We start from the raw sequence: 25,287 nt of genomic DNA, 5'->3' as shown, positions 1-25,287 counted from the left end.
AATTGCCTTGTGAAATACAGTTTCGTCCTTACAGTGCAGTCCTTTCTCTGTGTGTGCCCAACATCTCTAAAAATTTCCTTCAGTGACATCTGCTGACATGAACAGAGATTGACTGCAAGGTCCAACGGGCAAAATTTACTGACTGATCAGCCAGGCACCTCTCTTATTACACCATCATCTTCTCCACTTCACCAGTGGATGGCACTCTCAGTACCCCATTTGTCCATTTCTCCTATGACCATCTTGAGGTCAATTACCATACTTCGGCCCTGCACAAAATGCCTTCCTGAGCTGAGGGCCAGACCAGCTAACCTGTTTTCATTAACATCTCTCTTCCAGATTTATGCCACAATGCTCACAAGAAACAAGTCAACAAAGCCATTCATTTTATTTAATATAATGCTGTGCCCTAGTTTTTGTTGCACCTTTATTGCATCATGTATGAAAATGAGATTGCAAGGTGTTTGGGGTAGGGGCCAGTTCTTATGTATTCTGCAAAGCACCTAACACGCTTTACTAATAATGAGAAATAAAGGAGTTCTGCTCGTGTGTTTGCTCATTTTCCTTTTGTAAGGACAAACACAAAGTGATCTGAAATGAAGATGATAAATTAGGAAAACCCCGGCAGCATACCCTGAGCTTTGTCACTTTTCTCCTTTGTTGTCCCCCACTTGCTCATCAGAGCTTGCTTAGCCTCTCTCATCATGTCACAAGTATTTGAATCTTTCTGTTTAGTTCATTGGTATACCCAGTGCATGTTTTGCTCACTACACTTATGTGCAGTGGGGATTGCAATAAACTCTCCTATGTTTTGTAATAACGAGGTGTGTGTGTGTCTTGCAGAAATGCTGCTCATGGATTCTCACTTATTCAGGTGGACAGTATGAAGGTCACCATGAAGGATATCTTACAAAAGGCCTTAAAGCGGAGGAAGGGATCACAGAGGGGTTCAGGTGGGACAAATATTTTGCTCTCTGTAAAGAGATGTTTTGCCATAAGTAACTTTTTTTCCCCCTGAAATCTGTTTATTTGTGACTGTCATGCAAAATGCTAATTTTTGTTCAGTTGGTATTGTGATCTTCAGCACAGCTCCAAAGCTCCTCTGTTCACAGGTGAGTACAGAAAGAAAGAAAGCTTTTCATATACTACTGAAAAATGCTGACAGTGGGAGAATTGTATAATGTTTCCTGCAAAAGCCATATAGTCAGTATCAGTAATGTTCGTTTATTATGACAAAGCCACTTGCATTAAACGCCAGTCACCGATAGCCTAAAATGAACTGGAAACATGATCATGCCTTTTTTTGTTAGACTTTATATACTTTTCATTTATGTCAGAACCAGGTATTTAATGTGATTTAAAACAAATTCTAAAAAATACAGCAGATTATAACACAATAATTGACTTCCTGCAATATTATCAAAATATTGTTGCCCTGACAAATAGCTTAGACATATTGACATTAAAACAGAAGAAAATATGTAATAATCTCACTTTATTGCAAAGCAATGCTTTTCATGATTATCAATATACATTCACGTACATATTAGTAGAGATATTTTAAAAGTACAAGGCTGAGTAATCTGTCCAGCAAGAAATAATTATTGTGAGAAATTGCACTGAGTCTTGTCACGCCACAGAGAACTTTAATATAAACCTATCTATATACTAGGTAGAGATAAGTATCTTGTCTTTGTAAATGAATGAAACCTCCTGATATAACCCTTAGTTTTAAGTATGTGATAATAAAATAAACCCTTTTCTGTTTAGAAAAAATAGCTGGGTGCAGTTTTTTAAAATGTGTGTATAATCTGTCATGGATTTAATTAGCTATCTTCAGATGAAAGCTGAAGTTTTAATAAAAGTTAGAAGAGATAACACAGTGAAGGACACGGATGAGCTGTCTCAAGGCCATATTCCAAGGGAACGATAAGAGCTGTAAAAAATGGCAGAGGAGAGCAATTGAAAATCTGATTCTCGTAAAAAAAAAAAAAAAAAAAAAAAAAAGAGAGAGAGAGAGAGATGCTGGTAGGGGCGGTTGTAGATGAGACCTGCTAGCTTCTGCAAGCAATTTGGCTGCTTGCCAGGAGTCATTGTTCACCCTCAGCTGTGGCGGCTTGGTCCAGATGTGCCAACTGCACGTTTCTGCTTTTGCCAGCTGACTGCGCCGTTTGATAACCAGCTCTCTGGATGCCCATCACTGGCCGCAGAGATAGAATTAAATGATGATGATCTTCCCACAAGTTGGGAGAGGAAACAATGCATATAAATCTTGATTTCATCTCAGCGTGAGAAGTCTTTATCCATCATCACTCATAATGAACAAGTCGTTAGCCGCGATGAATGGTATTCTGGGTTTTTTTCAAACATCTCTTTTGTTCACTTTTTGGGTGACTTTTATGTATTTCTTGGGGGTCAAATTTCTCTCTAGATAGGAGGATGGCTGGCTTAATCTTTCAGTTGCTATCCTACCTTGTGTATTAAATGCTGCTCTTTTTTCTGTTTGAAATCTGTTTTTTCTTTAATTCTGCTACTTATGTTCAGTAGTTTTAGAAAGGGAGTTTTTTCCTTTAAGACTTTGATTCTGTTGTCATATCATCTCTGCACATAAACTGTTGTAAACCTTATACCTACTTAGTTGTATATATTGCAAAATAATATACTGTTCTGAAATAGGTATATTAAAGGTATATTTAAATTTCTGAGGCTGGGGAAGTACATACGAAATAGTCTCTGCATTTTTTTTATAAATGTAACTTTTATCCATGTGACCGGCACACCTCTTCATCCAGTATGTTTGTTTATGTCAGCTGTCCTGTCTAAAATAGGCCCTGATTCTGGAAATACTTATGTGCTAAATTTTAATCACATAAATAGTCCAATTGACATCAATACAACTTAAAGTTAAGCATGTGCATAAGTATTTCCAGTATCAGAGCCTAGGATTGTAAACTTCATGAAGCAGATCCTTATTCTCTCTCTGGCATAGTGTTTGAGCTCCATAAATAAGCAAAATTATTTAGTTTGATACATTTTTAACGTCATCATGTATCTATCCTGTGTTAAAATCACCATAATACACACTTACTTAGCTTAAGATACTTTATATATCATATATATATAAAAAAATATGGAATAATACATTATAGCTTATTTTTATTAAATATCATGTTATACTTCCATCCCTGTACAACACTGCAACTCATCAGCTGACAGATTTCTCTTTATGTTGCCTATATAGTCTTTGAAACAGCTTTGTATTGGAAAATATCAGCCATGTGCTCTGACTGAGTCTCTTGCACTTCCCACTTGATCAGAAACAAATCATTCGTGGTCACTGTGCTGTGATTAGCAAAAAGGAAGGAGAAGGCAGCTAAGATTACATGACAGTAGAACTCAGAAGGCTGTGGGGATCGACTAAAATGCAGTAGAAAGATATTTAGAATTCACTTTCTTTCACAGCAGGTTTTTCAGTTTGAGTGAATGTAGTTCTGATATTTTCTCTTGGAGACACAATAAATGGAATTTAATCTCATAAACTATCAACACAGTAAGATCTTGTGTATATATGTGTTCATTCTTAAAGACTAGATTGTGATGTCTGAGTTTTCAGTAAAAGTTGGTGATAGAATTTAATTTAGGAAAAGACTATCCCCTCTGGTTCAACAAACAGCTCCTTTCAATTTAATCCCTTTTTTAAAAAAGATTTTTACTTTGAAATATTGCCATGAAAATTTATCTAAAACTTTGATTAATAGTATTGCAATTATTTCATAAAACTGGAACTCCTGGTAAACTTTTGTTTTCTGTTTGCATACAGACCTACAGTGCAGTCTTCACAGGACAATGTACTCAGTTTATCAATTTAATGCTAAGGCTTAACTCATTTTTAAGTTCTTTATAAAAAGTTTCTCTGTAACTTTATATCTCATTACTGACTTGCATGACATTTCAAATCATTCTGCATTTGTGAAAAGGCGGAAAGTTTGGTGGCATCTTTCAGGTGGGGGAGAGATTGTTGAACGGTTGTAATAAGACCATGGAGTGGACATTCCAATGACAGCAGAGTTAAGTACAGTCCCGGAATTAGTTTTCTGATTTTTTTGGTTTCTCTGGGTAATTTGAAGAATACATTTATTACCCATTTAGTACAAATATTCCTGGATTTTGCTATCTGAAGTTATTAATCTGTAATGTTCAGGTGGGCGGTGGGGTTTAATGCATTAGTTCATGAAAATCTTTCTGCCTAGGTCACCTCTGTGAATCAGTGACCTTCTGAGCTGCTCCATTTTTGACTTTTGTTTAAAAATAGCATTACCAGCCTTGTCACTACCAACCTTTACCAACCTCATGAAGCATGAGGTTGATAATGACAGATAGAGTTTGTAGTGACAAATGGTAGCTCAGATTTCAGCTTTATGAAAGTTCTATTTTAATATATGCACTGATATTAACACAGAAGTATATGTTAGATGAATCACATCTATAAAAATGTTATGAACACATTTATTTCAAATTACATTTGCTAATGAGACTAAAGCTGAATAAGACTTTGGCCTCCAATTTAATTGTGAGATATTTTAGTGTATGAAAACATGGGTCAATAAATGGATATATATGTGGGTAATGACCTTTATTTCATGGAAAATAATCTGAAAGAAATGGAAAAACATTTTAATTATATTGGAATAGATCTTTCTAAAATCTGTCATTCATCAAAATGTAGCTGTTATGAAAATACTTGCATGAGAAGACAGAGTATGGTGACTAAGTGGTGGCCTTCCTAAAGTTCTTTATAAAAATGTGCTTTTAGTAAAAGAAATAAAAGCTATGTGTAGTCTTGTCAGTGAAGGGGATAGCTCCTAACCACAATGAAACTAGTAAAAATGTATACATTGACTCAGTTTATGGGTTTATTTTAAAAGAAGAAAAAACAACCTGTTCTTCACTTTTGATGATTTATTTTATAGCACCCAATGTGCTAGGAATTTGACAAAACAAAGGACTATCACCTTACCAAAAATGTTGCAGTCTAATCAGAATGCACACTTTTGTCTTACTAAATGAAGATATTGACTAATTTAATAGTAAACAAAAACTCAGGCCTGTTTGAGACACAACCCATGTAATATGGATTTAGGGCTTCAACTGTGTCTTTCACATCTCTGTATGGGTCTCTTTCATTTCATCACATTAGGCTGTTCTGGGCCTTCCTGTTAGAGAAAGTTGTGTACTGAAGAATCACAAAGCACCCAGTAGGCTTTCCTTAATATTTTTCATTTAAGCATAGAGGGAAAACACCAAAGAATTTAGAGATCAAAACAGCCACCTGTCCAGTTTAGAAACCAGCACAATCCTCCTCTCCAGTCTCGAGTTTCTCATGTACACAGCTCTTTCTCTAGATTTATTTAAACATAGGTCCAAGCCTAGAACAATAGTTGAAAACTTTTGCTCCTTAACATAGTTCTAGTTCAGTGCTGCCCAGACTTTTCCTGTTGTGCTCCCCCCTTACCAGTAATGGAATCTATGTACAGCCCTCCCCTCCCCTATTACTGCACAGTTGGCTCAGCAGAGGAGCTTGGGCTGACGGTAGAGATGGGGACTGAACTGGAGATGGGGTGGAGCTGCCTGTGGGCAGAGAGGGCAGGAGAGCAGAGCGGGGCTGGGGCTGGGGGCAGAGTTGGGCTGGGTGGCGCTCCCTCCCCACTCCCTTTGGGGGCTGGCCCAGGCCCTGCCATGCGCCCTGCGCACGCCCTACAGTTTGGGGACCACTTGTCTAGTTTATTTTTCAGCCAGGTAGCGAAGGGCTGGTCTACGCATAAACTTGCAGTGGAATAACTAACTCCATTTTAATTCACCAATTTAAACAAAACTGAGATGGGACATTTTTTATTTCAAAATAAGTGTCCACACGCAGATTTGCACCAAAACAGCAGAAGGATTGAATAAAAACAGATTTAATTATTTCACTTCAAGTTTGTATGTAGACCATTCCAAAGATTAATTGAAAAACTGTATTGATTTTTTTCAGCTTACTTAGCTGACTACAGAAAAATTCACTTACTCGGAATATATAAGATGAAAAGTAAATTACTAAGCAGTATTTTAAAACACCGAAAAGTATTTCAAAATCCCCAGAGATATGATTTGGGTAGGTTTGTAATTCCTGTAGAGCTGCCATTTTAATGGTGCATCCAAGGGAAGAGCGTAATTTATTTGGACTTTCAGGTAAATTTATTTGGAATAAAGAAACTAAGTAGTCATGTGGTAGGAGGCAAAGTGCATTCATGAATCAGAAACTGCGTAGGAGACAGAACACTTAATTAGGAATAAATTATCAATTTTCATCATGGCAGAGGGTTAACTTTGGGGTGCCACAATGTTCCACAGCTGCACTGGTGGTTATAATATCTAGTCATGATCTGAAAAACGGAGTGAGCAGTGAAGTGGCAAAATTAGCAGATGACACAAAATTATTTAGTCAGGTCAAGACTGGAGAAGACTGAGGAACCTCAGAGGAACCTAACCAAGCTAGGTGAATAGATGACATGATGGCAGGTGAAATTCAATGTGGACAAATACAAACTAATGCTCATAGAAAAGGATTATTTGAACTACTGATATACCTTACCAGAGTCTAAACTATATAGGCTCAGGAAAACAACTGTGGTGTCCTTGTGGATAGCTCAGTGAAGACTTTTGCTGAATATGCAGCAGTAGTCAAAAAAGCAAACAAAAAGGTAAGATGCAAAGAATGGGATGGAAAATAAGTATGGAAAATATTAGAATAGCATAGAAGTCAGTGTTATGCATTCACCTGGAATACTCTCTTAAATTGTGGTCACCCCATCTGAAAAAAAGATAGAACAGGTATAGAGGACAATCTGACATACAGTGAGCCAGATTAGGGCATGAAATAGCTCTTCTATCAAGAAAGCTTGAAAAGATGGAGCTGGTGTACTTTCCAGCACAGATAAGTAAATGAAGTAGGATAGACATATGCAAAATAGTGACTTGTCTGGAGAAGGTCTATCAAGAACTTCTGTTCACCCTGTGTCATAACAAGATCGAAGGAGCATTTATCGAAAGTGAAAGATGGCGAATTCAAACCTGATAAAAGGAAATGCTTTCTCAGAGTGCATGACTAGCCTGTGACACTCATTGCCACAGGACATCATTGAGGCCAAGAGCGAAGCAGAATTCAGTAAAATGTTGGAGATTGATTTAGATAACAAGATTATCTAGAATTACAATTGTAAAGAATAAATAATTTTGAAGAGATTTAAATTAAACCCTCATGTTTCAGGGCATTAAAACAACCTCTGAGAGTTCTACACTGCCAAAAAAGATGTTCTTAATTTGGGTTAAAACAGCAACGAAGATGGGGGAAATCAGTCTTTAATTTAACTCTGTAGGCTTTAACTCAAGCTGCTAAGCCAAAATGCTGTGTCTTCATTGCTACTTTGGCTCTGGTTGACTTAACTTTTTTTTTTTGTCCCCCAGCAGTGTAGAGAGACACTGTTGGGGGTTAGGAAGAATCATAGAATGGTAGGACTAGACGAGACCTCGAGAGGTTTTCTAGTCCAGTCCCCTGCACTCGTGGCAGGACTAAGTATTATCTAGACCATCCCTGACGGGTGTTTGTCTAACCTGTGCTTAAACATCTCCTCCATGATGGAGATTCCACAACCTCCCTAGGCAATTTATTCCAGTGCTTAACCACCCTGACAGGAAGTTTTTCCTAAACCAAAAGAAAAAAAAGAGAGAAAACAAACTTGCCTACAAAGAGCTATCAAAAACTCCTGGCATTCCCTGTTTGGCTGGCTGCTGCTCTGGTCTTTTTGACATGACAGAAGTCAGTGAGCTGACAATATATCTGCTTCCTTATCAATTTTTTAAATATATATGAATTATTTTAAAATCCCTTATATTTTATATATAATGTAGTGATTGGACATTATTTATATTTCTTTGTAGTTTTCCTTTCTAAGTTAAGTTGTTACATGATTTGTGCCTTAAAAGCACGTGCTCTGTTGATTTGTATTAAATATTAATTATTGAATATATTAGGTTTCAGTGGTAGCCATGTTAGTCTGTATCAGCAAAAAAAACGAGGAGTCCTTGTGGCACCTTAGAGGCTAACAAATTTATTTGCGCATAAGCTTTCGTGGGCTAGAACCCACTTCATTAGATGTATGAGGTAAAAGATACAGGAGCAGGTATAAATACTGAAGTGGGTTCTAGCCCATGAAAGCTTATGCGCAAATAAATTTGTTAGCCTTTAAGGTGCCAGAAGGACTCCTTTTTTTGGAATATATTAGATGAGGCATGAGTTGAAAACAATCTTGTGTGCAAGAGAGTTTTGAATAATGCCTCTTAATTTTTTTCATAAAGAACAAACATCTACTGAAGTGGTGGTGCAACAGCATCATGCACAACGGTTCCACAAAGCACTGCAGTAGGGGGTAATGGGAATACTGTATCTTTTTTTTTGCCACTTGCCCAAACAACAAACTGGATGAAGTTTATGTGAGTGTTAGCAAGTTGGGGAAAAGTCTGTAACAAACAGTCTGTGTCACATAATAGCGAAGATAAATCTACAGAGGAAATTGTTCAGGCAGATGTGTAATTAGTTGAAGTCAGCCTGGATAAATCAGGCTATGAACTGCCTATGCAAGATATGTTAGTCTGCATCCCTTTCTCTAAGCTGGTTTCATTGTACTTAAAGCGAACTGTTCTTTTAGCTTAGTGAGGAAGAATCAAATGCAATCGCATAACCTGACTCTGATTGTAATGGATTCCCTGAGGTACACTCATAAAATAGAAAATGTAATTGATGTTTTCTTATGGTAATGAAAAATAACCACGCAGAATACTTTATCTTCAATTTATTTCATTTATTACATACTCAGCAGCACGTTTTGCAGATACATTGTCACATGAGAGCTAGAGATAAAAGATTCTTGGTTGAGGGGGTTTGGTTGTTGCATGGGGTCCTAGAGGAGGTCAGTCGAATCCAGAGTTGGACCCACCTTTAGGGGAATTAGCAAAACTCTCCCAGTTCAGAAAGCGTTCCCATAGTAACCTGCAAGACAGAGGAAGGAAATGGAGAGAATTAGATCACATTCCAAACAAAGCTCCTAGAGCAAGGAAGAGAGAGCTGAAGACTCCATTAAATTCAGTAGGCATCTCCTGTGCATCTCTAATTTACCTAGGCAGTGTTTAGGTACTGTGTTGATGGTACTGTAGACCAGTGGTTTTCAAACTCTTTTTCTGGCAACCCAGTTGAAGAAAATTGTTGATGCCCACAATGCAACAGAGCTGGGGATGAGGGGGTTTGGGTGTGGGAGGGGCTCAGGGTTGGGGTGCGGGGGTGAGGGCTGCTAGGTATGGCTGGGAATGAAGAGTTCAGGGTGTGGGAGGGGGCTCTGGACTGGGGCAGAGGATTGGGGTGCGGGAGGGGTGCAGGCTGTGGGGTGGGGCCGGGGATGAGGAGTTTAGGGTGCAGGAGGGGGCTCCAGGTTTGGGGGAACTCAGGGCTGGGCCACAGGGTTGGGACTTACCTTGGTTGGCTCCCGGTCAGCAGCACAGAAGGGGGTGCAGAGGCAGACTTCATGCCTGTCCTGGCCCCACAGATTGTGCTGCACTCCCGAAGTGGCCAGCAGCAGGTCCAGCTCCTAGGCGGGAGGCACGCAAGTGGCTTCACACGGATCTTGCGCACGCACACACCCCACCCAGCTCCCGTTGGCCAGGAGTGTGGAGCCGGTGCTCAGGGCGGGGCAGCGCATGGAGCCCCGTGGTGCCCCCGCCACCTACGAACCAGACCTGCTGCTGGACGCTTCCGGGGCGCAGCGCAGTGTTGGAACAGGTAGGAACTAGCACCACCGAGGGGACCTTTAACAGCTTTGTTGGCAGTGCTGACCAGAGCCACCGCAACCCAGTCCCTTCCATTCCATGACCCACGGTTTGAAAACCACTGCTATAGAAAACGCTAATACAGGTATATACATCCAGGACTGCTGTACATGCATTTGCTGTATTCAGAGCTCCTTGAAAGCTGCTTCCGGAAACATATATATTAGAGCAGTTAATGGATTAAATATCAGTTTAGTGATGATAGCCAGTTGCATTTTGCTGGGTTAAAACCAAGACCATGGTGGCCTTTTGCTTTTCCTGTATAAGGCTCTGTTACTGTGGTGGATATAGGAATCTTTGCGAGTTTGGATATATGCAATAAGTTACGAGCCTTGAGAAACATTTGAAGATGAGTTTTACTCATTGGAAGTAAATGGGAATTTTACCATTGACTTCAAATGGGAGCAAATTTAGTCCAGCACTGAGTGGTTTTGCTCCAGAAAAGGGGTGGAAGAAATATAAATTATCCTCACTTAATAATTAATATACCATTATCTGTGTAAATGTTGATTACCTTAAAAAATTATCTTAGCAGTTGTTGCAAATCAGCCTGCTGCTTATTTCTATTGAATTTACTTAACACTGTATGGCTACACTGCAGTTAAATACCTGTGGGTGGCCTGTACCAGCTGACTCAGGCTTGAGCTAGCGGGCTGTTTAAGTGCAGTGCAGACGTTGGGGTTCTGACGTTATTTACAGAATATATGCATAGGTGAACTTTGCTAATATACAACTCAGAAGCATTAGCCACTGTTTGATGTTCTTTACTAAGTGATGGAGAGAAATCTGTAATCTGCTGCTATTTTGGGTGGCGTACTCTTTACAGAAACAGTTCATCTAATACCAGGAAGCCCTTAATTAGTAACTATGAGCAGATGAATGATGAAAAGGAAGAAGTGGAAATGAATTGGGTTTAGAAGAATGACACCTTAATTCTGACTAGAAGACCCCAATTAGAATGATAGGATTGTTCAGTGTCCGTTGTTTGGAACCGTTGGTGACTCTGCTGAGTCTTCCCACGAGGCTTTTAAGTGGCAATGGTGACCTTCTGAGATATCTAAGATTACATCTAAACTCTTTCTCTCACTTTCTGTAAAGGCATTGACAACTCTTTTGTGTCATCATCACTAGCAGTTAGACCATTGTAGCACCAGTTAAGGGAAATGATGATCCTTGTCAGCAATGGTTCATTTTCCAAGAGGCTTAAGAAATATATTCAGTTCATCAAATAATTTCACACAGGCCACCAAACAGATGGTAACTACTCTGGTCACTCTTGTTGTGAGCTGAATTTGAGTTGATTAAATGAGTGAGGCTCCATTTCCATTGCCATTCCCTTGAGCCTTCAATTTCTAACTCAGAATCATCATGCTTGGGCTTGTTCCACTGCTACCTCCTCCTTCTCCCCTCCCTCTACTGCTTCAACCACCTTTTGCTGAATCACAAATGTAGAGTGCAAGTTCTCTGGGACAGCAGCTGCCTTTTTCTTCTATTGGACCAGAAGCTAGCCTAATGAGACCCTGATCAGGCTATAGGTGCTACTGTAATAATAAAAAGGCAAAGATGTTCAGTACACCGTCTGTTTTTAAACCAAGTATTCAGTTCAAACACTGGTGTCCAAATAAGAAACACTAGCACTCTTTGAAGGAAATACAGCCCATGCTGGTTTTACCATGATTATAATTATTGCTAAAAAAAAACAAAACCACACCACAAAATGGTGCACCATGAGAACAAGCCTGCCCGTCTCTGCTGCCCATCATGCTCTCCTGTTTTGATGTTCCTTGTGAACTGAGAAGCCTTAACTAAGTCATCGTGTCTGATTTTAAATAGAAATTCTTTGCAAGGCAAACATGCTACTGATCATTATTAAATAGCAGCTTTAAACTGTAAACATCCCAAACCAGAAATACTCAGTCCTTTTAAGACCAAAATGCTTTACAAGTCTAATTGTTATAAACAGTAACTTCTGCCAACATTTCATAGATGTGACCTGTATTTTCCATAGGTTAGAGCAAGAGCTACTGACTGAGTATTGTGCTTAGTTTGGAGGGAGACTAATACCTTTTATATAAATGAAAACAGCTGCTTTATAATACCATTAAAGTCCCTAACAGCTGTCCGCTATTGTTTTGTCACATTTTTCAAAATGTGTAAAGTTACCAAAAGTCATTTACAACATAATCTTACTAATCTAGATCAGTCCCACAGGAAGTGGATAGACCATAAATATAAAACCATCCATATCATATTTCAGTCTCCATCATAGAATCAAGAGAATTGTAGTTGCAAAGGCCCGTTTAGGTCATGTGTTCCATCGCCCAGCTAACGGAATATTATTCCCTACAGTAGATCTGACTAATTCACATTTTATTTAAGGTCGTTTATTGTTCTGTAATTAGTTTTCCTTTCAAAGACCATTGAGTCACCTATCCAAACTTCGAGAACAATTGTACAAAATGAAGTAGTCTGAAATGTGAGACACCCTTAGTTTAGGGGAAAAAAGTATAAAATGCAGATAGTTCAATTATATCCAAAAATATGAATATTCTTTTACTTGTTCTTTCAATGATTTCTAACCTAGTACTTCTAACTCCAGTTTTAATGTGTGGGATCACTTCTAAAGCACACCTCTTAAAGTCTGCACACGTGTTCAATCTGGAACGCCCACTGGAGAGAAGCCAAAACCCTAATATAAAGGTACTGTTCGTGTAAAGAGTTATTTGTTATTGTCTATCATGTGTCCAGCTCATAGGGAAATGCTAGGATACAATAAAACTGAAGAATTTCATTTCAGGTTGTTCAATTATCTTCCTATTTCTGTGGTATTTCACCTCTTCTGTTTGTAAATACTTGGTCTTGATACTGTGCTGCTGTCTTCAATGTCCCTTTTCCCTCCCTCCTTGGATTTTAAGGAGAGTGACCTTCTCCGAAGTGTTGTGATGGAGCTAAACAGTTAAGCGATGCCTACACTATGCACCTTTTAGCCACACAGCTGTGCTGCTACACATGTTGCAGCTGTGTTAATAAGAGGCGCGCAGTGTAGCTGCTATTGGTCAACAGGAGAGAGCTCTCCCACTGACAAAAAAAAAAGTCCACCCCCAATGAGCGGTGGTAGCTTTGTCGGTAGGAGAGAGCTCTCCTCCCAACAAAGCACTGTTCATACCGGCGCTTTTCGTCGGTAAAACTTTGGTCATTTGGAGTGTGTGTGTGTGTATTCATACCCCTGAACGACAAAAGTTTTACCAACAAAAGTCCAGTGTAGACAAAAGCCTTTTGTGTCACTGCCCTCTGAAAGGAGAAGAGAAAATAGTTCAGATGGTGGTGGAGGTGGGAGGAAAGTAGTAGCCAACAGAAAGAGGGTAGCTGGCAGCAAAGAAACAGGAGAGGAACCACTCTCCTTAAAGGCTGCTAAGGTACTATGGGATATTGGTGAGTTTTGCGCTTAAACAGAGATTCAACATCTTTGATATGTATGAAAAATGCAATATAGCCTCCCCAAAATTATACCACCTACTCGTTGAGTACATAATGAATTTTTTGAGAATTTAAAAGTAAATCTTAATTTTAATTCCTAAACTAATTAAAATGGGTCCTTTAAGAAATTTAATATCTACTGTCAGCCTTCCTGCCCACACCCCCCATGATTCCAGTAATAGCATATGTGACAAAGTTCCTCTTCTACTTTGGTGGGTCCTGCGCTTATTGGCGGATTTGCTTGCCTCAGAGATTCACCCTGTGGGTCAGGAAACAGCCCAGAGACCTTCCCCTCTGGTAGAAGCCACAGTCCAGGTCAATTCCTCCTGTGTCTGATCAGGGGTTGGGAGGGAACCTGGGCCCGCCCTCTACTCCAGAGTCCAGGGCCCTGTGGATTGCATCTGTCTAGAGTGCCTCCTGGCACAGCTGCACGACAGCTACAACTCCCTGGGCTACTTCCCCATGGCCTCCTCCCAACACCTTCTTTATCCTCACCACAGGACCTTCCTCCTGCTGTCAGATAGTGCTTGTACTCCTCAGTCTTCCAGCAATACGTCTTCTCACTCTCAGCTCCTTGTGCCTCTTGCTCCCAGTTCCTCACATGCACACCACAAACTGAAGTGAGGTCCTTTTTAAACTCAGGTGCCCTGATTAGCCAGCCTGTCCTAATTGATTCTAGCAGTTTCTTAGTTGGCTCCAGGTGTCTTAATTATCCTGCCTGCCTTAGTTGGTTCTAGCAGGTTCCTCATTACTCTAGTGCAGCCACTGCTCTGGTCACTCAGGGAACAGAAAACTACTCATCCAGTGACCAGTATATTTGCCCTCTACCAGACTCCTGTACCCCACTGGTCTGGGTCTGTCACAGATAATACAGATTCTTCAAACTTTCCCTATAGTTAGAACTCTCTGGAATCCTGTGCATTGGTTACATTTGAATAATTTAAAAAATAATGATAATTTTTCACGTTATTCTTCATAACTAAATATTTCTTCTGCAGCAGAGGTTGAAGGCTACAATAAAATGTTCTGCTGCAGAGAATTTCCCAAAGAATTGCCTTCTTTCACAGTGGTTGCCATCTCCTTTTCTTCTCAAAGTACTCCCAGGGGAATTTTGCAACAAAAAATTAAATTAAAAATTCCGCATACTGTATTTTCAAATTCTGCAAAATTCTGCATATTTTGTCAAAATAACACAATATAATCACACCAATTTTAATTATTTTGGTCATTTATTTCAAAATACCTGTCAGCAAGTATGTCTGTAACAATACAGATGACAAAAAAGATTCAGAAAATGTTTTTTGACAAATAGATTCCTTACTAGGCATATTAATACAGAACTCTGAATAATAATTCATTTAAGCTTTAATACAGAACCATATTCCTCCACCCCACCCCGAAGCAGTGCAAAGGCTTGGGGAGAGTTAGGGATAACGGAGGAGCTGCGGGAGAGGGAAGTAATTGCTAGGAAGGAGTCTGGGTGTGAACTCGGAGGGTTGTTGGGTATGGGTGGGAAAAGTATAGAATGGGGAGGTTTTGGGGGGCGGGGGAGGGATGGTTAGGGAGCTTCTCCATGCAGACCCTGGCTGACCCCTAGCCTCTCACATTCAGTCAAGCACATCTGACCTGTCTCCGTATGTCCCTACACCGCCACTCAGACACCCCCTCCCACATCTGTGTCTCTCTGCCCCCACTCAGCCATTCCCCTGTCCCAGTGTGTCTCTGTTCCTCGTCTCCCATCCTCATATGTTTCTGTGCCCCCACTCAGCCACCCTCTCTCCCTACGTAGCTCTGCACCCCTTCCCCTATCACCATGTGGCTGTGCACTTCCCTCCCACATGTGGCACTGGGCCTCCACTCTGATTCAGGCTCTGCAGCAAAGAAGTCAGGCTCTTTCTCTTCCCTAGCTGGTTGGGAGTGGCTGCTGTGTTCTAGCACTACAGCACCCTCTGGTGGGAAAAAGACGGAACTGCAGCAACATTCTGACAAACTTTTTTGTGCAAAAAAATAAAAATATGCATGGCTCATTAATTATGCATGCACAATGGTGCAGAATTCCCCCTGGAGAATCAAAGGGACTGAAGCCATAGTTGCCCTTGGTTGGTGGCCATTTTGAGAGGGTATTTCTCATGCTGCTACAGTATCTCCTTCTGCTTATTGATTTGGGGAGGGGGTCACCATATCCCCTGTGGGTAGCTGTGGCTTCAGTCCTATTAAGACCAATGGAAAGTGGTGGCGATTTTGATAGAGGGCAATTCTTTATGGCAAGATAAACTTTGAGTTATGAAGAATTATGGCAAAAAATTACCATTAGTCCTAAATATCTTTTCCAAAGCTACCCATTGCATCAGATGTACTCAGCGGGTAGGCCTGGAGAGGGAGGGGCAAACTAGGGTGTTCACATGCAGAGGATCTTAGGGGGGGTTGCAGGAAACGGGGAAACTGATTCATAGATTTTAAGTCCAGAAGGAACCAGGAGATCTAGTCTGACTTCCTGTATATCACAGGCCATTAAATTATGCCCAGTTATCCTTGTATTGAGCCAAATAACATGTTTGACTAAAGCATAAAGCCTTCTAGAAAGGCACCCAGGCTGGATGTGAAGACATCAAGAGATGGAGACGCCACCCCTTCCCTTGGTAGTTTGTTTCAATAGTTAATCACTATGACCATTAAACACTTGTGCCTTATTTGAATTTGGCTTCAGCTTCCAGCTGTTGGTTCCTGTTATGCCTATAGGACATAACTGGTGTATGCATGTGCACACATGGGATAACACAGGAAGGTGAAGAGGCAGGGAAATTGTGGGGTAGTGGTGCAGGGGAATGCTAGGAAGTACAAGAGGAAGGGAGAAGTTGGAGGACAGGAGAGATAATCATAATTATGATTAAGGCATTTTAGTGCTAGTGGACCTGGATTAGATTAAACTGAGTTTTAAAGATGTATTAGGTTTTTTTTCCGTATTTTCCCCTTATTGTGACACTAAAAGATAGAGTCAAGGTTTCTGTTGAAGAAGAAACTTTGAGTTATGAAGAATAACAGGAAAAAAATGGCCACTAATCCTTAAAAAAAATAAAAAATAAAAAAATAAAAATAAAAAGAGAGAGACAAGATTTCAGTGAGTTTTAACTACATGGGAACTCTGTATATTCTATGACAGGGCAGTATAAAGGTTGTCTGAGTGCCCTAATTCTGTACTTCTGTGTCTTTACATATTTGGACTTTTGTTAAGGTTAGCCTTAACTGTAAATTTCTTAGGTTCATGTTGTAATTATCCAAAATGAAAGCAATATCTCTGTAAGGTGTTTTACCCTTAATTACTGATATACTCTCCATTTTAGAATAGTTTTTGTCTGGACTTCAGTAATTCTCTTATTTGTTTTTGTTTGTTTAAGGGGCTTTTCACATTAGAGCAGGCATGATTAAAAGAACATTAATAGGCCTAATTCCCTTGGTCAGTTGTTTTTCTGTATACCCCTTGCCACTTCTATTGCACTGAGGAGTGCAGATGTTGCAGGGAAGAGAGGGACAAAAAGGTGGTTTTCTGCCTCCCAGGGCAACTGAGCAGCCTAGAATCCCCAGGAGCAATCAGAACCACTCTGCCCTCTCTCTTGGTCTCTCCCTTTCCCACACACCCCGATGCTAGGAGCTGCAGGGAGCTGTTTGTTCAGCCCTACACAGCTCCCACAGGGAGGATTTCTCCCCTGGCTATACGTGGCTGTTTTATAGCTCCGTTGTGCTGCCAGAGCCCCCATTCACACATGTTCATAGCTCTCCAAAAGTCACCTTTGGGACTGAAGTTTCCTTGTTTGGTCCCTGCCAGAAGGTGCTTTTTTAAGATTAGCAAAATCCCTTCAGCCATTTTGGTGTTCTGAGAGGGTAAATATATCTTTAATTGCTGGAGACAGCACCATAGTGGCAAGCTCTTCCAAGTAATTCCCTCTGTCTACCTGCATCATCTCTGTTTTGCTAGGGTTGTAACTTCAGCCAGCTCTTCCTCACCCTTGTGCTGATCTCAGCCAGACACTGGGATGGCTAGGAGATGTTGCCATATGTTGTGAACAGCTAACAGTGAATAAAGATTTTGGGACAATTTGCTAGTATAGAAGCAGATTTTATTAGTCCAGTATGTTGAACTTGGTGGGATTTTGTACACTAACCAGTTTTGCTGATCAGATTATCTGGGCTCGTCTCTGAGCTTAACATGAAACAGACACTATGAAATCTCCCATTTACTGATTTTGTCCATAGTGGTAAAAAAAAAACCGTAATTGATATGGCATGTTCTAAATTCCGCTCTCAGCATTTGGATGGGGAGTTGTTTTTACAGTACTGAAGAAAGGTCCTCTCAGTGTACCTGAGGCCTCTGCACGGAACAACCTGCTTGGTGTATGTTCCTCATTTAGCCTGAAATAAGTATTTATGTGGCCAGATTAGCCTGTATTGCAATCCTGATACATTTCCATGTCTATAATCAGGAGAAAAGTACCTTCCTTGGTTTTTTTATAATTCAGGTCAGCAATCTGAAGATCTTTTGCTGATGTACCAAGTTCACAACTAACCCCACAGTCTGAGTTATGGGATACAAAGTGCCTAGATGAGAGCTACCCATTAGATGGGCAGAGTATGGGGTGGGTTTAGCATATGCTGGCTGAGGTGTTTACTCCCCTCCCAGTGGCAGTTAAAGAGGATTATCTTGACACTTTCTCCTGAATTTGTGATTTTTTAAAAATTTCATTACAATATATATATTTAAAAAATGGAGATATACCAATCTCCTAGAACTGGAAGGGACCCTGAAAGGTCATCGAGTCCAGCCCCCTGCCTTCACTAGCAGGACCAAGTACTGATTTTTGCCCCATATCCCTAAGTGGCCCCCTCAAGGATTGAGCTCACAACCCTGGGTTTAGCAAGCTATCCCTCCCCCAATATAATGTTCCTACCATGAGCTTGTTATATTATGGATCAAAGCATCATGAGTTCATACATTTCCCAGTTATATTTAAAATACATACTGTTTACTTAAAAAGAATTAAAGCCTGTAACAACAAATCAGTACTTCTACTAATATTACTTCCCGTCTGCTGCAGTAGCATTGCTGCATGCTTTATGCCCCACAGAAGAACAGCACATAAATGAACCATCTTTATTTATTTTAAGGTGCTTTTGACTAAATTCTTAATTTCACTGTCTGTCAAGGTAGCGTTAAGTAAAATGGGTTTGAACTGCTGTAGTTTTTGTGTACCGGACTAGACGTCAGAAACCTTTGCCATCACTGGAAATTCTGTCACTTTGGATTTACTATCTGTTTCCCACAGCTGAATTCTTAAGCAGTGTGATTTAACACCTTGGCTCTCCATCAGCCAGTTCTGGCATTTATTTGAATGCATTACACCACTGGTTTCCATAAACTATTTTACAATTGTTTCAAATAAATGACTGTTTATTTCCACAAAAACCATCTGCGTTTCTGTGGAGAGCGACAGATAACTATATGTAAAATTTGGTAATGTCACAGCAGTGCAAGTTAAGAAAAACAGATTGGATTGAAAAATCTGATGTAAGTACATAATGTTAAAGGTTTGTTTTCATCCTTTAAATGTCTGTATTTAACAAATGATACCTGAATTTGCAATGATCAAAATCTTTATCCCGCTTAGGAGGTGTTGAGATTTTTAACAAATAAACAGATTTTAAGATGTTCTCATAGCAGCAGGATTTAGAATTGTATATAAACATTCTTCCTTTTAAACTATTTCCTCTCAAATTGTTTACATATTTTTCTTTTGTCCTGTTGCTGTTGCCAAGCATATTGTGAAACTCACTCTTCCATAATGTTCCAAGAAGTCTTCCCCAGTAGAAGGCCTGCGATCTCCTATCTATTCTTCTTTGAGTGATTGCTCATGTCTATTCCACAGTAGGTGTGCGTGCTCACCACGTGCACCGGTGCCGAAAGTTTTTCCCCTAGTAGTACCTGTAGGGGAGCACCCTAGCGACCCCTGGAGTGGCGTCTCCATGGCACAGTATAAGGGGCACTGCGCGCTCCCCCGCACCCTCAGTTCCTTCTTACCACCAGTGAAGATGCTTCACAACTGCTCTGCTCAAGCTTTGCTGTAGCTCGTCCCCAAAAACTGCTTGTTCGTTCAGTGTATGGTACCTGTAGTTAGTTAGTTGGTGGTGGTTTAGTAGTGGTGGACGGTATGCCCCGTGCCCCAGGTTTTAAGTCATGCAACACTTGTAGGCGATCTGTGCCAGTGAGTGAGCCACATGCGGACTGTTTATGCTGTTTGGGGGAAACCCATCTCAGCAATCGCTGCAAGATTTGGAAGTCGTTTAAGCCTTGGACCAAGAGAGAAAGGGACATTAGGCTCCGTGGTATTCTGATGGAGTTGGTGCTGACCCCAGCTCTGGCGTGCCACTCCGAGTCAGCACTGGGCACTGCGATGTCGGTGCACGGCGACCCTTAGGCGCCATCGACTAGTCAGCACCACTCCCCGTCCACAGGCCACACCAAGAAAGCTAGGAAGAGGCCTTCTTCGCTGCGGTGCCAGAATAAACCTGGGACAGAGGCTAGACCCATGTCGGGCAGTCCTCGATCCCCACCGGCCTCTAGGCCTCCAGCTCAAGTCGAGTGGAGTAGCCTGGCCCATTCAGAGCAGGCCTCCCCAGATGTCCGGATGCCTTCTGCGCTGGAGGCCCTGCAGGCGACCCGGGATGTCAGCCCCGCGCTCCAGAGGCAAGCCGCTGTTGGGATCATTGCAGTCATCGCCGGCTCAGTACTGGTCTCAGTCAAGGGAACATTCCCAATGCCTTCGCCACCCAGTGACTGTTCAGGGCAAAGTCCACATGAATCACCCTCAACGCCCACCAGGCTGTCTGGTTGGGTTCCATCTGACCGAGACTCTCAGCACTGCTCTGCCTCGAGGAGCGAATGCTGATGGGACTGAGGCAGATGTCACCAAAGGTCCTCATCTCGGAGGGGCTATTGCAGCCGGTCACGGCACGAACATCGTCATTCCCACTCTAGGACCCCGTCATGGCACCGCCTCCGCAGCCCCGGGCATGAATCGCCGGCATCTCACCGTCGCAGGTCCACCTGCTGGAGCTGATCACGGAGCAGCTGTTACCGACAGTACCGGTCCTCCACGTCAGGATTGCGGTCCTGTGGTCGGCATCGCTCCCAGCGCCGCCGCTCCTCCTGGTCTGGGGACAGCGGCAGGTCGTATGTCAGCCCGGCCTCCCTTCGTAGTCGTCCATCGATGGGCCAGTCCGAACAGCCAGCTCCGCTGGTGCCACAGCAGGTGCAGTGGCACCAGCCCCCGTAGCTGGCCCAGTGGTAGCAGTGGGCACCATGGGCCCCGGCGCAGTCCCTGGAGGGGGCTCGCTCAGTGGCCGGAGCCTTAGAAGGACCATCAGCCTCCCTCTCCAGACCTCCGAGGAAGGAATCGGTGGAACGTACATTCTTGGCATCATGCCCGGAGACCGACCTGGTAGTGGACCCTCCAGTGCTGGTGGATACATAAAGTACCGCGCCGGCCTCGTCATCCTCCCTGGATGAGGTGATTACGGCCCCTCCTCCTTCCGTCCCAGACTTTAGGGCCCACCAAGAACTCTTAAAAAGGGTGGCATCAAGCACAGGAGGTGGAGGAGCCCTCGGACTCCCTGTTTAATGTACTGTCCTCAGCCCAGGCAGGGTGGCCTTGCCCCTCTATGAAGGGGTGGTGAAAATTTCAAATGCCCTGTAGCAAACCCCAGCCTCATTGGCCCCCATCTCTAAGAGAGCAGAATGTTTGTTAGTATTTTGCGCCCGCCAAGGGGCATGAATACTTATACACCCACCCTGCTCCTAACTCCCTGGTGGGCGAGTCGGTCAACCACAGGGAACAGCAGGGCCAACAAGCCCCTGCCCCAAAAAATAAAGATTGATGGAGGCTGGACTCATTTGGAAGAAAAGTTTATTCGTCCTCGAGCTTCCAGTTACGGGTGGCGAACCACCAGGCTCTCCTGGGCCGGTATGAGTTCAATCTGTGGGGCACCCTGCCCAAGTTCGAGGACTCCCTCCAGGAGCGTGACAGGAAGGAGTACAAAGCGCTGGTGGAGGAGGGCACAGCGGCTGCCAGGGCAACCCTGCAGGCAGCTTCAGATGCAGCGGACACGGCCACGCGGTCCAGGGCCTCCGCGGTGTCCATGAGAAGGGTGTCATCGCTCCTGCTCTCTGGGCTGTCCAGCGAGGTGCAAACCTCCCTGCAGGACCTCCCATTTGACGGCAAAGCCCTGTTTTGTGGAACAAATGGATACAAAGCTGCATGGCCTGAAAGACTCCCACACGACTCTCCAGACTCTGGGTCTCTGTGTTCCGGCTCAGCCTAAGTTCAAGCCGCAGCAGACTCTCGCTCAGGCCACCCATTCAAAATACAAGACCGCTTATAAGAAGTCGCAGGACTATAAGAGGCGCCCACAGAGGCAGTCTCAGTCTGCCCCCCAGCCTGGGTTCTCCAAGGGCCATCAGGCGGGGAAAAGGCAGTTTTGACAGGATGCTCGGAAGTGCCCTGCCAGTTCTCATCAGGAACCCACCCTCAATAAAGCTTCCCTTCTCCAGTTGGTTGTGTGCTTTCCTCCCGGAGTGGTCGCGTGTGACCTCGGACCGATGGGTCCATCTCCCAGGGCTACACCCTACAGTTTACTTCCTCGCCTCCCAACCACCCTCTAACCCTGTCCCTCCTGGGGGACAACCTCGCACGCGGCTCCGCTCGAGCAGGAGATGGGGCGGCTCCTGGGCTTAGGAGCAGTGGAAGCGGTTCTGGGGGAGTTCAAAGGCAAGGGGTATTACTCCTGCTATTTCGTTATCCTGAAGGCCAAAGGGGGGCTCAGGCCCATTTTGGACCTGCAAGGCCTGAGCCAGTACATGGTGAAGCTCAAGTTCCGCATGGTCTCCTTGGCCTCCATCATCCCCTGCCTGGATCCCGGGGACTGGTACGCTGCCCTCGATCTGCAGGACGCGAACTTACATTCATATATTCAAGGGGCACAGACGCTTCCTCTGTTTCACGGTGGGGCAGGAACACTACCAATTTACGGACCTCCCGTTTGGCCTGTCCAGTGCCCCCAGGGTAGTCACGAAATGTATGTTGGTGGTGGCAGCCTACCTCAGGCACCGTGGGGTCCAGATCTTCCCCTATCTGGATGACTGGCTGGTCAAGGGCAGCACCCGGTCGCAGGTGTGGGATCATATGGCGCTCCTTCTGTCTACATGCACTACTTTGGATCTGTTAGTATACAACACCAAGTCCACATTAGTCCCGGTACAGCACATAGAGTTAATCGGGGCAGTCCTGGACGCCTCATTGGCCAGGGCCTCCCTCCCACCGGACAGGTTCAAGACCCTGAAGGGTCTCATTGACACGGTCACAGGGTTTCTGGTGACAACAGCCAGAGCGTGCCTCCAGCTCCAGGGTCACATGTCGGCATGCACATATGTGGTCCGTCACGCCAGACTCAGGATGAGGCCCCTCCAGACCTGGTTGGCCTCGGAGTTTTCCCAGGCCAGGGACAGGATGGACAAAGTCCTCACAGTGCCCGAACCAGTGATCACCTCCCCACAGTGGTGGTCCCCCCAAGAAACATGCTCCAAGGGATCCCGTTCAGGAGCAGGGCCCCGTTGCTGGAACTGGTGTCCAACGCGTCAGACCTGGGATGGGGGGCCCATGTGGGGAACGTTCAGACCCAAGGTCTGTGGTCGGCTCAGGATCTGACCCTCCACATAAACGTCAAGGAGCTTAGGGCGGTACGGCTGGCGTGCATGGCCTTCCGCTCGCACCTGCAGGGCCAGGTGGTCAGGGTCCTCACGGACAACACGGCCTTGATGTTCTACATCAATAGGCAAGGCAGGGCCCAATCCTCTGCCGCAAAGCCCTCAGGCTGTGGGACTTTTGTATAGCTCACGACATCTGCCTACAGTCCTTCCATCTGCCGGGCGCCCGGAATGTGTGGGCAGATCACTTGAGCAGGGACTTCTCCTCTCAGCACAAGTGGTCTCTCCACCCAGAGATGGTGCACAGACTTCTCCAAGTGTGGGGAACTCCCCAGCTGGACTTGTTCACAACTCGGCAGAACCGTCGCTGTCCCCGGTTCCGCTCCAGTGGTGGGGCTGGGACATGGCGCTATCTCCGATGCCTTCCTCCTGTCCTGGTCAAGCCAGTCTCTCTATGCCTTTTCCCCTGTTCCTGCTGATTGGCAAGGTTCTGGAAAAGAAAGATGGAAAAGGCCCCGGTCCTTCTGATTGCCCTGGCGTGGCCCAGGCAGCATTGGTACGGGACCCTCACGGGCCTGGCGGTCACCCTGCTGTGGTCATTGCTATCCTACCCAGACCTGCTCTCCCAGGACCAGGGCTGCCTCCTCCACCCCGGCCTAGCGGCACTCCACCTCCTGGCGTGGCTGCTCAATGGTTAGGCCGGGAGGAAAGGATGTGCTCGGAAGGGGTTCAGTGCATCCTCCTAGAAAGCAGGCGGCCCTCCACGCGCTGAGCCTACTTGGCAAAGTGGTCTTGGTTTTCCAGATGGGCGGACGAGCAGGGTGTTTCGCCAGTGACCGCCCTGATCCAGTTTATTCTGGACTATCTCCTCTATCTTAGAGCCCAGGGCCTGGTGCCTCATCAGTCAAGTGCACCTGGTGGCCATATTGGCCTTCCATCCACCGGTGCAGGGCCACATGGTATTCTCCCATGCTATGACTGGCCGATTCCTTAGGGGGTTGGATCGTCTCTTTCCGTTTGTTAGGCGCCCTGTCCCGCAGTGGTGTTGGCCCGTCTCACCGGGCCCCCATTTGAGCCGCTAGCCACGTGCTTCTGGTCACACTTCTCGTGGAAGGTGGCCTTCCTGGTTGCGATCATATCGGCCAGGCGAGTCTCTGAACTCAGGGCCCTGACCTCCGAGCCCCCGTACATGGTGTTTCATAAGGATAAGGTCCAGCTCCGCCCACACCCTTCGTTCCGCCCGAAGGTGGTCTCCGCCTACCACATGGCTCAGGACGTTTTTCGGCCAGTCTTCAGCCCCAAGCCCCATGCATCACCCATGCTGGATGTGAGATGGGCTCTGGCTTTTTACCTGGAGCGGACTAAGCCGTTCAGAAAGCAGCTGTTCATTGCCTCAGCCAAACGCAAGGAAAGTCGGCCAATCTCCACTCAGCGGCTCTCCAACTGGATTACCTCATTCATCCGTACCGGTTATGACCTGGCAGGAATCCCCTCACCCTGGACTAGGGCGCAAGCCTAGTGGCTGCCTTTTTAGCCCTTGTCCCCACTCAGGGCATTTGCAGGGCTGCTACGTGGCCTTCCATTCACCTGTTCACCTTGCACTATGCGATTGTCTCCTAGAACTGGGACAACACTGGGTTCAGCAGGGCTGTGCTCCGTTCCGAGAGTCTGTGAACTCCTGCCCACCGCCAACTGAGATCGCTTGGAATCTCCTATTGTGGAATACACATGAGCAATCACTCGAGGAAGAAAAGACAGTTACCTGTTCCGTAACTGGTGTTCTTCAAGATGTGTTGCTCATGTCTATTCCACGTCCCGCCCTTCTTCTCCTCTGTCGGAGTTGTCTGGCAAGAAAGAACTGAGGGTGGGGGGAGTGCGCAGCACCCCTTATACTGTGCCGTGGAGGTGCCACTCCAGGGGTCGCTGGGGCGCTCACCTACGCATACTGCTAGGGGAAAAACTTCTGGCACCGGAGCACATGGAGCACGCACACCTACTGTGAAATAGACATGAGCAACACATCTCGAAGAACACTAGTTATGGGAAAGGTAGCTGTCTTTTCTTAAAGCCTAGGTTTTTCACCGTGTATTATTGCCTCTGCCTATTCACTTCTCTTTTGTTTACATTCTGGGTTCAGTACTCAA

The 25,287-nt window shown here is 44.3% G+C and overlaps 1 protein-coding gene across 6 annotated transcripts in view; it reads left to right on the top strand.

Annotated features, from left to right (window-relative positions):
• The window catches only part of MAPKAP1 (MAPK associated protein 1), a 164,915-nt gene that overhangs the window by 94,176 nt on the left and 45,452 nt on the right, over window positions 1-25,287 (top strand). For all 6 annotated transcript variants that reach the window (XM_039506739.1, XM_039506740.1, XM_039506738.1 and 3 more), the window contains one exon: window positions 844-953. In XM_039506739.1, the coding sequence (XP_039362673.1) occupies window positions 844-953 (110 nt within the window). The remainder of the gene's footprint in view (window positions 1-843; window positions 954-25,287) is intronic.

This window comes from Mauremys reevesii, linkage group 19 (genome assembly GCF_016161935.1).
Source record: "Mauremys reevesii isolate NIE-2019 linkage group 19, ASM1616193v1, whole genome shotgun sequence".
Taxonomy (NCBI): Eukaryota; Metazoa; Chordata; order Testudines; family Geoemydidae; genus Mauremys; species Mauremys reevesii.
The sequence above is the reverse complement of the archived record's forward strand: the minus strand, read 5'-3'. Positions and strand labels throughout refer to the sequence as shown.